The 13706-nt window shown below is 36.2% G+C and overlaps 1 protein-coding gene across 2 annotated transcripts in view; it reads right to left on the bottom strand.

The window, feature by feature from the left end:
• Nucleotides 1-911: 911 nt before the first annotated feature.
• The window catches only part of Smc5 (structural maintenance of chromosomes 5), a 65110-nt gene continuing 52315 nt past the window's right edge, over nt 912-13706 (bottom strand). Inside the window, exons 19-25 of one of the 2 annotated variants that reach the window (XM_051200152.1) lie at nt 11836-11880; nt 11319-11414; nt 10730-10834; nt 10415-10534; nt 7010-7189; nt 6836-6931; nt 912-3059 (exon numbers count right to left, since the gene is read on the bottom strand). In XM_051200152.1, coding sequence (XP_051056109.1) covers nt 2916-3059; nt 6836-6931; nt 7010-7189; nt 10415-10534; nt 10730-10834; nt 11319-11414; nt 11836-11880 — 786 coding nt within the window. In that variant the 3' untranslated portion in view covers nt 912-2915. The remainder of the gene's footprint in view (nt 3060-6835; nt 6932-7009; nt 7190-10414; nt 10535-10729; nt 10835-11318; nt 11415-11835; nt 11881-13706) is intronic. The other variant, XM_051200153.1, reaches the window with a different exon arrangement.

Below are 13706 nucleotides of genomic sequence, written 5' to 3'. Positions count from 1 at the left end.
AAAATTATGAATTAGGTATGTCCTCATATTGCTAGTACGGAAACAGCTGAATGTAAGTGGTAATGAATTTGATTCAAGATACATTTTAAAAGGTTCAATGTACGAAATACTAAGATAACAAAGACTACTGGGCATGTTTTTAGAAAAGTTACTGTCTCAACACAAACAGTTATACTTGCCTTCTAGCTTGGCTTCTTTGGGTATTTTCAAGCTTTTTCATGTTTACTGCTATTAGATTCTAATTCGACTGTAAATAGACAAAAAGTCTAAATTTTTATCTTTTGGAACACAAACAGACTATTAAACACTGCATCTTAATGGCAGACACTTGAACAGCCACTGAAAAGTTTTTTGTAATCCTGAAAACAAAAATGACTTTTAAGAAAATTTAAAGTACTTAAAAATCTCTCATCTTAAATAACCTATACCAAAATATGAAAAAAATATGTATTTATTACCAACAAAGTAGTATACACAACATAGTTTTAATCACTTACAGTTACACGTACCAGAATGAAAAGATACCCCTTACAGGCTATAGGCTTATGTCCAAGGCTATTGGAAAGTAGCAAGAAACCTCTCTGGAAGGACAGATCACAGTTAAGACAACTGGTCAATCTTTTTAGAGGACACAGTTTCTATTCCCAAGACAGCTCACATTTTTTTACTCCACTCCCAGGAGATTTGATGCACTTTTCTGGCCTTAGCAAGTATAAGACACTTATGTACTATACAGACATACATTCAGGCAAAATCATCATACACATTACAAAAACAAAAAAACAAAACAAATCAAAAACAAAACACCAGCCCCAGCTTCTTCTTCTTTTCTTAAATGAAAGACCTTTCCATAGAGGCTGTCCTTTGGCAAATCAATGTAAAGATTTAGTCATCAAAAAATATCTGTAACCTTCAGGTTTTAAGTATTTTATTTATCAAATCAAGCTTTTACTTGGAATTTTTACATGTAATTTAAAAAGTCAACAGTTGCAGAAAATATGACATTATACTATGTTTGACTATTTTTAATATGATAACTGATACATAATTTATCCTCCCCAACCCAAAGTTCAATATAAAACAGAACATTAATTTTGCTCACTGAATGCTTATAAACATGATATGGAGTAAATTTTGGTATATGTAAACTAAAATAGAATTGCTGATGTAAATTTTAAGTATGTTTAATCTTCAATCTTTTTTTTTTCAGTTTTTAACCTTGAGTCAGTTTATACACTGACATGATAAAACCAAACTACATAAGGCACATATTAGTGAAGTTATTAGATCATAAAATCAAGCAATAATACAATGTTTAGAAAATATTCTTCACTAATATGTTATCAAGTTTGTAAATTTTTTTTGACTTATTCATGCTGGTAAAAATGTTATTAAAAATATTGTTGTACATGTATGAGACCAAGTTTAGAAGGGGAGGGCTCTTTTGCACGTTTTACAAAAAAATACAACTTTTAAAAGAGAAAATGTCTAAGTGAGATGACATATGCTCATATTTCATTATTTTTTAACCTATTATTGGTTAAATACAAGTGGCTATTACAATAACATCCAAAACCTGAACTTTGGTTTACTCATGCTAGCAAGTCTGTATCAGCAGAGACATGGTCCAGTCTACTATTCAAAGACATTTCTATTTTCTTGCAAGATTTAGATTTTAAAAATTTGTTTGGCACTGTTAATTAGCATACTCAACGAAAAGGTTTTCTCCTTTCATTTTTTTTTTTCAAGCTGGAAGAAAAGAATTTAGATGAGATTTTTCTAAAATACAGGGTCTGATTAACCTTGTAAAGAAGTACCTACATATTCTAAAAACATTATGATTTTAAACAAATCAATACTTCTCTATCTTTACACAGCACTGAGAAATTTCAAATACAAATTAGAGAAATTCGTATATGAAATCTTAAGAAAAAGCTTAGTAAAAGTAATTATAAAAATGCTTTTAGAAATTTAAGATGTAAAATACATTTGACTTTAAAACAAAACAAAAACCCAAAACAGAACAAGGAACTCCACCACAAAACTTGTAGTTTATAGTGCTATTCTTTGAGTTTTTGCCACCTGATTTCATTCTGCCAATGTTTGGGCTGTATTTTTTTGTCATCTTTACCTTGTGACCTCTTAAAATCCTGCTGCCACTTTGAAGGTCCATGTGTATATGCTGTACCAATTCTTTGAAATACCAATAAAATTACAGCATCAAGTTGCCTAACAGTGTTAAAGGCCCACTTTCTATGAAAATAAGGTAACCTTCACAAAGAAATGAACAGAACTGCCACAAACCAGTATCCAGGAAGTAGACATTCCTATATCAGTTTTTAAAAACTAAATATAGCACTGGAAGAAAAGTGGGATTTTTCTAATTATGAGTTGCCTTTAAGTTTTGAAAGTCAGAAAGTTCTCCTGCAATCAATACTCAGAGCTGCCACACTTAGTAAATGTTTTGTGAGTGCAACCTCATTCTCCCATACCTCTGGTTTCCAACAGGAAATACCCTTTTTATGACACATGATCCCACTCTACATACAGCCTACATGGTTTGGATCAGGCTTTGCAGTTCAGACTTGCCTCACACTCATGATCTCCTGCCTCCACTTCCCAAGTGCTGGATTAGACGGGAGCCACTACACCATGGGGCAGCAGACATCTTTACACACCATCCAGTGCTCACAGAGGACTAAGGAGTCAAGTTCAAGCAAACAGAAGAGTTAATTGTCACTAGAAAATGTTCCAGAGTCATTGCAGTCTCCATTTCATCAACCTATTTGTTTTTAAAAGCAGGTTTCCAAAAATAACCAATCTTTCTCTTTCAGTAAATCTGCTAACTTTTATTCACTTGAGCCACACGTATAAACAGTTAAAAGAAAAACCTCTGAAGTCCCCTCCCTTTTCTTTCACTGAGAAGGTTGAGTGAAAGTAATCCTTCGCCGCCGCCTCTGAAAAGCCTTTAAATTCCATCGGTTGGGTTCCAACATATGAGGACCATTGTAGACAAATAACACTGTCATTTTATCAGAATAAGGAAGATTTTGTAGAAGCTGTAAGGATTGAAACAAATTGCCACATAATTAAATTGTATACTGAGAGAGATACTTTTCCAGTCTTACATATGTTCAAATACATCTTGCCAAACCATGACAACTTCCTAAATAAGCATAATTAAAGCCTGGCCTAGTAATTGACCTGGAATATTCCAGTTGCTTGGGAATCCTCTATTCATAAACCAACAAGAACCTTGACACCTTGGAAAAATGTGCACTTTGGCTTCTATACAAAACATTTCAACAACTTCTATGGCTAAGCATTGTGATAGACAGTTGTGTGAAATGTGGGGGAGGTTTGGTGTCTGAGACAAAGGGTTTGGTAAGAAACAGAATAGAGGCAGATCTGACTAGTCCACAGATATGATGATAAAAGATGATTAAGTATAAAAAAATGTACATTTAGGTGGGTTCTCTACTGAGATATCTATGAATATTTAGTTAAAAAAAGAAAAGGTCTGGTTAGTAATAAACACATCTTTGAGTGCATTTACTTGATAACTTACAGCACTAGATTGAATATAACCATTGAATATAACTATGTTGTTATAAAAAGTGATCTGTCAGTATAAGACCTTGGGTAATTAAGACTCTTTAGGGCTAGGGTACCAGCAGTGGGAAATAAAGACAGGGGCCATATGTGACATGACAGAGAGAGCTAGAGCTAGACATGACTAGGAATGCAAACCTAGTGTCTCTGTGTGTTATTTGGGGCTGGTGCCATGGTGGGTCCAGGTCGGCAGGAAAAACCTTATTTCTTACATATGACGCCACAATGTGGCTAAGAACTTCCACTTAAAATTTAACAAAAGCTTATAAAAGGGTTTTAGGAACAAACAAACAAACAAACAAAACAAAACAAAAAGAGAAAAGCAAGGCTTTTTGGTAGCAGCATTTTCTTGGTTGGGTTTGTTTTGCTAAAGACAGATTTGAGCGGCTCCTTTAAGGGAGATATCCTGACTCAGCATAAGCGGCAAAACTGCACAGCTTTTAAGAAACTCTGCTAACAATTTATTGGTGTGTTATTAGAGCTGGCAATGGCAGTGACCACATCTCCAAACCGCCAGCATGCTGCTGGATGGCAGCACAGACCAAGGCAGTGAGCACAGCTCTCAGTTCTGGCAGTAAAAGTACCTGCCACCACCTTGGATAGACTGCGGCTAACACAGCTATGACTTTCATTTTAGCAATGTTGTTGTTTACCAGATAAAAGACTTGTGGCCAGAAAAGATAACTATTTACAGAAAAGACAGATTCACATTAAGAAAACCTCTAAAGATTTACAGTGTGTTTTAAAATATATGTAGGCTTGGGAGAGAAAAGGAATAAAATTGTTTTAAACATACAGCGAGGAGCTGGGTGTGGTGGCACACGCCTTTAATCCCAGCACTCAGGAGACAGAGGCCAAGCAGATCTCTGTGATTGCAAAGTAAACCTGGTATGCAGAGTGAATTCTAGGACAGATAAGTTACACAGAGAAACCGTCTCAAAAAATGAAAAAATAAAAAGTAAAAGAAACAGTAATAAAAAAGCCACGTAAAGATGGAAAGCACAGAAAAACTGTGGATACTATACGCTATTCTGCTGTCTTTATTGTTTGACTGCTGAGGAAATAATAACTGATAAAAGAAATGCTGCTGGATTAATTCAATTTATATATTTTAAAAATGCTTTGACTTCAAAATTTAAATGTAAAAACAAGTTACTGGGGAAAAGGATTTCTATTTTTGTTTCCACAGAAAATGAAAAGCTGTGGATTCCTTCCAGACTAAGGTGGTTTGATCAAGCCAGACCCCCTGAAACAGAGTCACAGGTGATCCAACATTCAAAACAGTTGGGACAAGGCAGCTTTGCAGAATACAGCCAGGATTTCTTCATCTTCTTGGGATCCCCCATAACAGCGCCCTTTACCAGCAGGAAGTAGTTTGGAAAGAATGACGCCCAAATTCCCAAATATTGTTTATAAATGTTTGTTTTCATTTAAATGGGATTGGTTATAAATGGTTAATGATCATAACCAATAACCTTTTAAAGGTAAAAAGGGGATTATGATATAGATATGAATACTTTGTTTTGGAATGGATTTTCATTTATTGATACAAATTTAAGGTCAATCTTGTGGTAAGTATATTTCTCCTCTTATTTAGGTATTGTGTTTCTAAAGCTCATTTAGAAATGTAATGTATAATTTAATACAGATTATAGATAGTTACCTATGATAGTCAAAGCTTAGAGTTAAGTTAGTTAGGTTTTCAAGATACACAGAGATGTATTTGAGATAGATAGGCATTCTTCAAACCTTTCAAAGACCTACAGAATATGGCATTTAAAATGGTTTAGGGCTTTTCTTGACAGTGAGACATAAATGCTCCTGGCAACACCACCTATGTCAGAAAGGAAGATGGATATAGAAGAAAGACGTATGGAGTTTACTTTCAATATGGCAAGACTAGCCATTTGGGCAAGATACTGCTCTTGTCTGGACTGTTTGACTTTGTGATGTATAAACTGGACATGCAGGACCCACAGGAAAGTAACTGCTGATGCAAGATGGACAATGCTACAGGATTCCTGCTTCATGGAAGAGTCTGCCAGACCGTCTGCAGGACACAGAGAAAAGTGAATGACAAACTGTCAATACAAGAAGACAGTTTAAAGTTTCCCGCTTTGCTGAAGAGTCTGCCAGACACAGTACGGCCTATGGGCTGAAGATGAAAGATTACAGAAACACTTCGGGTGACTGACCAGGCAGTGGAGTTGTCTCTGTCATTTCTAGAGTTTATATATTATCCTTCTGTGGTCTTTGAGGGAGTTGAAGACAAATAGTTATGGTTGTAGTTTTCCTTAGATAGGATTAAAGCTGTTAGGATTAAAGATAAGTTACATATAGGACTTTAGACTCACAAAGATAATATAGATGATGGAATATTTTCTTCAAATCTTGCTAAATGTTAATGGACAAGATATTGTTAATTGTGTTATATTTTTTGCTTTGTTAAGGTTAAAACCCTTCCCTTTTTTTAGACAGAAAAGAGGAGATGATGGGAGATGTCATTCTGTAAATGTTTCTCATCTGGTTAATGAATAAAGGCACTGTTGGCCAAAAGGAAAGCAAGATAGGCAAGACTAGGAGACAAGGAGGATTCGAGGAAGTAGTAAGGAGGAGTCAACATGGAGAGACTGGGGAGACCAGATGCCGGCCCCACTCCCCAGTAAGATGAGACCATGTGGAAATACTTAGATTAATAGAAATGGGTTAATACTTAAGACAGAGCTAGCCGAGAAGAAACAAGTCACTGGACAACAACATTATATCAAATACAGAGCCTCAGTGCGTTAATTGGGGCTGGTGCGGCCGTGGGACTCGTAACAAACTATGTTGTTATAAAAAGTGATCTGTCAGTACAAGACCTTGGGTAATTAAGACTCTTTGGGGCTAGGGTACCAGCAGTGGGAAATAAAGACAAGGGCCATATTTGACATGACAGAGTTTTGGGGTTTGCATTCCTAGTCATCTCTCGGCAGCTTAGAGCTGTTCTAGAATGGGAATGAGTATCAAAAGCAAGGAGGAGATCTAAGTTCTAGAACATAATGAAGTGCCTCGCCCTCACTTCCTCAGATGAAGCTTCTCATTAAGTATGTCACTGGAATTTGTCCCTTCTAAGACTGTAGATTACTATAATCTTTTAGCTCCTTTTTAGGGAGTCTTCCTGCTCACATTCACATCTTAGCCCAAGGGCATGTGAGCAGATGGCTTCTATGAATTCGCTTACCTTTGGTGTGATGAAGAAGTACTGGGAAGTGTTCTCTTTACAGGCAGTGTTTACAACCATCTCAAACACTCTTCGTTCATTGATTGGGTCCATACCCTAAAATCATCATGACAATATTGTTATGTTTGTATCTTTTAGAGGATGCAGTGTGCTCCCCGAAAAGAACCACAGTACCTGATTGATCTCATCAACTACTCTGAATGGGCATCTATTGAGCTCCTGAAGTGCCATCAAGTACAGCATGGTAGACACACTTCTTTCGCCTCCACTTTGATGATGAGGAGTCAATTCATGCAGTTGAGTACTACTGCGAAATTTTACTCTAATTCGGATTCCATATTTATCATAGTCTTCCTGTAAAACATAAGAAATTTTAATAGCGCCTGAGTGCCTATGTGTGTGGCCACACTCACAAATGTAAATTTTATTTTATAAAAAGGGAAATATTTAGTGTTCTATAACTTTTTGCCAACTCTGAGACCACTCTAAGGTTTACTTACTTCTCTTAGCTACTCTAGGTCATTAATATTCAGACTTACCTTTAAAGGGAAACATTAACTAGCTAAAACTTAACTAGTCTAGATAAGTGTCTAATCAAGAGAGACAGAGTATAAGAAACAGGCAATTCAACAGTCACAATTTTAAAACATAAAAAGAAAATAGGTAAAATTAACCTCAGTGGTGTATTTTACTTAACCCAATATATTCAAACAGCATAATACAAAATGTTATCTGTGAATATTGTATATTTTTCATACTAAATCTTTGAAATTATATGTATTTAGCAGGTATTCATAGCAGAGGTCTAAGAGCAACAAAAATTGTTTTATTTATTATTTTAGTTTGGATATAATCAGTTACTCATAAAGGAGGTGTGGTAATTATTTTATGGATGAAGTAGCTCAGAATGTCAGTGGAATGGGCAGGTTCACGGAAGATCACCTCAACAATGATTTCAGTTCACATTCTTTGTAATAATGTCACCACCTTTAAGTAAGAAACAATTCCTGTTTATAAGTGTAGTGCCTCCATATTCTGGAAGAACCGTGTCAACTCTCTCAATAATTGGCTAAATCTTTCCACCTTTCCTGTAGATTTCTTTTTGTTTTTTTGTTTTTCAAGACAGGGTTTCTCTGTAGCTTTGGAACCTGTCCTGGAACTTGCTCTGTAGACCAGGCTGGCCTCAAACTCACAGAGATCCTCCTGCCTCTGTTGAGATTAAAGGCGTGAGCCACCAGTACCAGGCTATCATGTAGATTCTTATCCCATAGCTATCATTTCTGCTGGCAAAACTTTTCCTTGAGACCCTCCTAGAAGCATGCTGCCACCTTTGGTTACATTTTTGGCTGCATTCCTTTTAACAATAATCTGTCAAACAGCAGAAGATCCTTGCCAGCAGTTTGGACTTTGCTGCTACAAAGAGAGTCCTACATTCTAATTTCTGACATATGAGAAAGGAAGAGTTTCCTTTTACAAACTATAAACCGCTTTAAGCATAAATGCAAATGGGTTCAAACAGGCCTTAAAAGCTTTACAAATAGTAAGTACTCTTAATGTGATCACATTTCCATTCACCCCACCCCCTATATAAACAATCAACAGAACTGAGCAGAGCATGGTGGAGCATGCCTTTAATCCCAGCTCTCAGGATGCAGAGGCAGGAGGATTTCAGTGCTTTTGAGGCCAGGCTAGTCTATAGAGCGAGTTCCAGCACAGCCAGGGTTGTTACAAAGAGAAACCCTATCTTGAAAAACAAAACAACAACAAAGGTAGAACTGTAATAATTTGTAATAGTTTTAATTACCAAGGATTACTTTTAAACCGTATTTCTTCCCCAATGATTTTATTAAAACTATGTCACTTTTTGACTACATGGGCTCTGATTTACTGGAGGTTTTTTTTGACTCTTGAAATTGATCATCCTTTTATTCTGCCTCCTTCTAGTTTCTCCCATCTCACATCATTTCCCAATAGGAAGGAGGCTAGAACAGAAAGGAGAAATTGTGAAAGGTAGAGAAGAGGGAAGGTCCAGGAGAACACTGGAAGCCACAGGCGGTTTATCCATAGCATTGAAACAGAAAGACTGTTGAGAAGAAACACTGTAAGATAAGAGGAGTACCATGTACAAGGACATAAAGGATGGGATTTCTGTAACACAGGCCTCACCTTGCTTACTGGATCACATTTAGACCCCACACAGTCAAGCTACTGATAAATGATAAAGATCCTGTTGCTACTTTGAGCAGGATGATGCACACAGTAATCAAATTTATCTAAGAGCTAAGGCTCTCTCTGTCTGGGATAAGAAGTTTGAGTCTTTGCCACTCGATAGCAATGTGACCTTCAGTAAAATAATGGTAAGTTTCAATTTTCTAAATAGGGTAGACGTAACATCCTGCTTCATAGGATAGTTATAAGAGATTAAGTACGATAAACTTAGAAGTGCCTGGAACAAAGGAAGCATATCAGGAACTAAGTATTGTACATACATTTCTTAGTTACAGTAAGGCAAGACTCCCCAAAGGAACAAATGGTGCTAATTTGCTTTATGTTTATATATATATAACAGAATGAAAAGGTACACACTTGCTAAAATGCAAAATTTTAAATATATAAAAATATTCATTATTAAGTTGTTTTTATTTAAAAGAAATTTCACCTTTGAAACATTTTGGCACATGCAAAATGAAAATACAAAAATGACTCTAGTGTACCAGCAAAAACTTTTAACTAAGATCAAAAATTGCCAATCTTTTATCAGCTATACTCCTTTCCATTTATTTTACTTTCCCAATTATTTTCAAAGAAATCAGTCATTTCTTCTTCCTTTCCTCACTGCTTACAGTTAGTGCTGGGAATAAATCCAGGGCCTCTTGCAGCTGAGCCACCTCATTTCACTATGCCTCCTGCCTTTCTTCACACAATTTTCATAATGGAAATTTTGTTTTATTCAAAATAGCAATGCATAAAGTTGTAGTTCAAGAAATTAGCACATTTCCTATTATCTTCTAAATTTGTGGTTAAAAAAAAGAAACCAAGGAAACTGAGCATAGTGGTGGAAGCCTATTGCCTTAATTGGGAGGTAGAGGCAAGAGGTTCAGGAGAGTTCAATGTCATCTTTGGCTACATAGCAAGTTCTAGGCCAGCCTAGGCTATTTAAGACCCTGACTCAAAAAAAATTAGAAAACACCACCACTACCACACACACACACCCCAAAACAAGAAAAACAAACTAAGCCTCATTGATATAAACTGTATTCCAGTTGTGTTTCCTAATTTTTTATGGCAATTAAGTAGAGTGGTGGTAGATTTATAAAGCATTGTACTCGTTCAACACAGCTGAATAATCCCTATTCAGACTGCCTAAAAATAAAGACAGATAGATAGGCCTTAGCCACTTAACAAAACACAATCCCCATTCTAAAATCAAGCAAACCTAATGTTAGGAATCCATAGATGGTCTTTTTCCTTCCTTTTCATAATTTTTCAGTACGTCTAATTCTAAAGTAAATACATTTATATGCATCCTCAGCACATAATTAAAACTCTAGTCATAAAATACAACCCCAATGCAATTACCTCATTTTCTGTATGAAGATCAACTTCACCAGCACACTGCATGGAACTAAAAAAGTTGCTGAACTTCTCATTGATTTTTTCCACTAGCTCCTTTAAGGGGTTCAACCACCTTTCTTTCACCTACAAATAAAAGACAAAAGCACAAAGCGAAAGCAGTACTACCCAGTCTGACATAAAATTTTACATAAAACAAATTATATAACAGAGTCAATCTGGTCATGAAAACACCATTTCTCTTAGGAGCATAAAATTTGTATAATTTATATGCTTAATTCCATCAGTGGTCAACACAGAAGAAAAAAGATGAAAAATTACCTGTGAAATGTTTTCCCTGTATTCATCGAGTTCAACTCTCTTCCCCTTTAGTTCTTCAGTTAACTGCTGTATTTCTATTTCTCTTTTTGTGTATTCCTCAACTACCTGGTTAAAAAAAAAGTTCTTTAAGAAAAATCTATCAAAGAATAAAATTATATAAAAATTTGCATCAATTAAAGCTATTAGCTAAAAATGCCAATTGCATTGCATTGTTGTATGTAATTAATTTATGCTATTGCACACTGAAAGTGCTACTTTTTAATCCTTGAAAAAAATACACACTGCTGTATTTCAAGTTAACTCAACTATTCTTTTTATAAAGAAAAAGCACAGAACACTGTGTTCCTTAGGAAGACTCTATTTAAAATTCTAATAGATTCAGAATCTGGCATTTAAGGCATTGTTCCTGCTGTCTAGCTTATTATTACCCAGAGCTCCAGTACAGAGTGGGAGGCAAGTACTGGAGAGAGCTGTATGTGTGTGTGTGTGTGTGTGTGTGCGCCCATGCATGCATGCACGTGTGTACGTGTGCACTGGGGGAAGGTAGCAGTGTGAGAGCTGTAGAACAGAAGCAGAGAAAGAGGCATACTGTAGGATTCAGTCCTGTGAAGCAGGAAGCTCTTGATCTTTCTTCAGTTAATAACGCATCAATTTCATCCAATGTGTTTGGAAGATCTTGGAAAGCCTAAAGAGAGAAAAAAAAGTCTTATCATTAAAAATGGAATAGTGGAAAGCTTTATTAGAATAGTTAAAAGAAATTAATTTGCTACATATCTACTATCTGATTAATAGCATGCTAGCACACAGCAATACAAAGGAATCTTAAAACAGGGAATTTTGCCTTTAACAAGCTTACACTTTAAAGAAAACAGAATGTATACATGTTGGATAGTACCTTAAGGCAATGTATTGATGTTGAGTCTAAAATAAGCAGTACATATTATATAGGCTTTGGAATTTAAAATAATGAAGTGTCAGTTCATGCTACATGAGAGTTAAAAGAATTCAAAGGCCTATAATTTATCTCCGGGTCTCAAAGCAATGGCTAGGGAAAAGCAATGCAAAAAGGAGAAAACGACTTGGAAAAAAGAATGAGTACTGCATACCATGGGGGGTGAGGAGTTGTGTCCATTTGGAATGGTGGGTACTTGCTGAATTGGTAGAATGGGTCCAGAATATGTGGGGCATTGAAAGAGAGCAAGAAGTTAGAACTTTATACTGTACTCATGAAGACCTACAAAAGCATCCTTAGAATTCAATCACTGAGACAGAATTTCATTAAGACTACCTTCTGAATCTATGCCATGGACTCATTAGGATAGACACTTTCCTACAAGGAGAGGCATGCAGTACACTGTTTTGTCTAGCACAACCTGCAGAGCCATACAGTAAAAGGTATGCAATGTATCTGAAACCCTAAAAAAGGTTTTGATGAGTTATAAATATTACAGGGTAACTTTGATTAGTATCTTTTTTAACCTTTTAGAACACAGTCCAGTCTCTGCAAAAGACTCCAGGTATTTGTTATGTACATGTGCTACATCTTTGGCTTGTCTGTTGAGGTGTGTGTGAGCTTATGTTCCGACACTTACTTGGTGGTATCTTCACCAGACTCTAACAGGCATACTAAATTTATGATAGTGAAACATAATTTCTACCTTATCCACCTTCCCCACCCTGCCAGCAGATCAACTTCTTATCAGGAAAGAGCTTCACAGTTTGTCCAGGCAAACATTTAGGAATTCTCTCTTACCTCTCTCATATCCATCACTAAAGTAATAGTCCCTTTTCCTTTAGCCATTTGTGCTACTACAGAAATCTCTTCCCTAGTCAAAATAATAATGGTCAAAGTGGTTTTCTTGTTTCCTTTCTTACAGGTCTATTCTTTTAGAGCAGTTAAGAGTATTCACCTATAAACTGAACACACTACCACTCTTGCATTTAAAATCCCCCAGTGGGTTCTGTCTCAAAAAGAACAGAGCCCAGGGCTAAGGATATAGACTAGTGGTATACCTGCCTAATCTCTAACACTAAAGGGAGAAAGAAAAATTTCAAACACCTTGTATACTCTATAAGGCCATACTAATCTGGCTTGTGCCTCTCTGCTTGGAATGTAATTTTTGGTTTTCTTTTTTGAAACAGGGTTTCTCTGTGTATCCCCCCCAGCTATCCTAGAACTCACTATGAGGCTAGCCTCAAACTCAAGAGATCTGTCTGCCTCTGCTGCTCAAATACTGGGATCAAAGGTGTGTGCCACCACTGCAAGGCAAGAATGCATTTTTTTTTTTTTTTTTTTTTTTTGGTGTAGCAGGCCCTGGCTGTCCTTGAACTCACAGAGATCCACATGCCTCTGTCTTTCCAGTGCTGGGATTACAGGCATGTGCAATCATGTCCATCTGAGGAATGTAATTTTTAATCCCCCCAAGATTCCTTTGCTTCTAACACATGCTAAATATATTTGCACCTCAGTGGCTTTGTATGAGCTGTTTTCTCTGCTTGACTGATTTCTTCTCTTCATCTAGCACTTATGGCAAATAGTATTTCAAAGGAACCATCCATAAGCAGCTGTCCATCCTTGCTACTGTATTTTCTTGCTATTTTATTTTCATCACCTTTATTTTCTTCTTAGTCTCTCTTGCTGCCTGGTAGACTTTGAACTTAGGCTCGTCCTGCTTCTACCTTCCAAGAGCTGGTACTACAGGCAACTGCCACTATGCCCAGCACACAAAAACTATAACTTATAGGACAGATATCACACCAATTTTATTAAAACAAACTTATTTTAGATGAGGTCTATAATTATCTTTAGACACAAACGTCTCAATTAGCATTATAAGTTTCTGTTCATCTGACTCTGTACCCAATCAAACCCATGCTTGGTTTCTATGTCTGAGAGCATAAAATACACCCTACCAGGGTCTGACAACTATAGTAGTCTTTCTCCATGATTAGTGGATATTTCATCATCTATAAAAAG

This window comes from Phodopus roborovskii, unplaced genomic scaffold, assembly GCF_943737965.1.
Source record: "Phodopus roborovskii unplaced genomic scaffold, PHOROB, whole genome shotgun sequence".
Taxonomy (NCBI): Eukaryota; Metazoa; Chordata; class Mammalia; order Rodentia; family Cricetidae; genus Phodopus; species Phodopus roborovskii.
The sequence above is the reverse complement of the archived record's forward strand: the minus strand, read 5'-3'. Positions and strand labels throughout refer to the sequence as shown.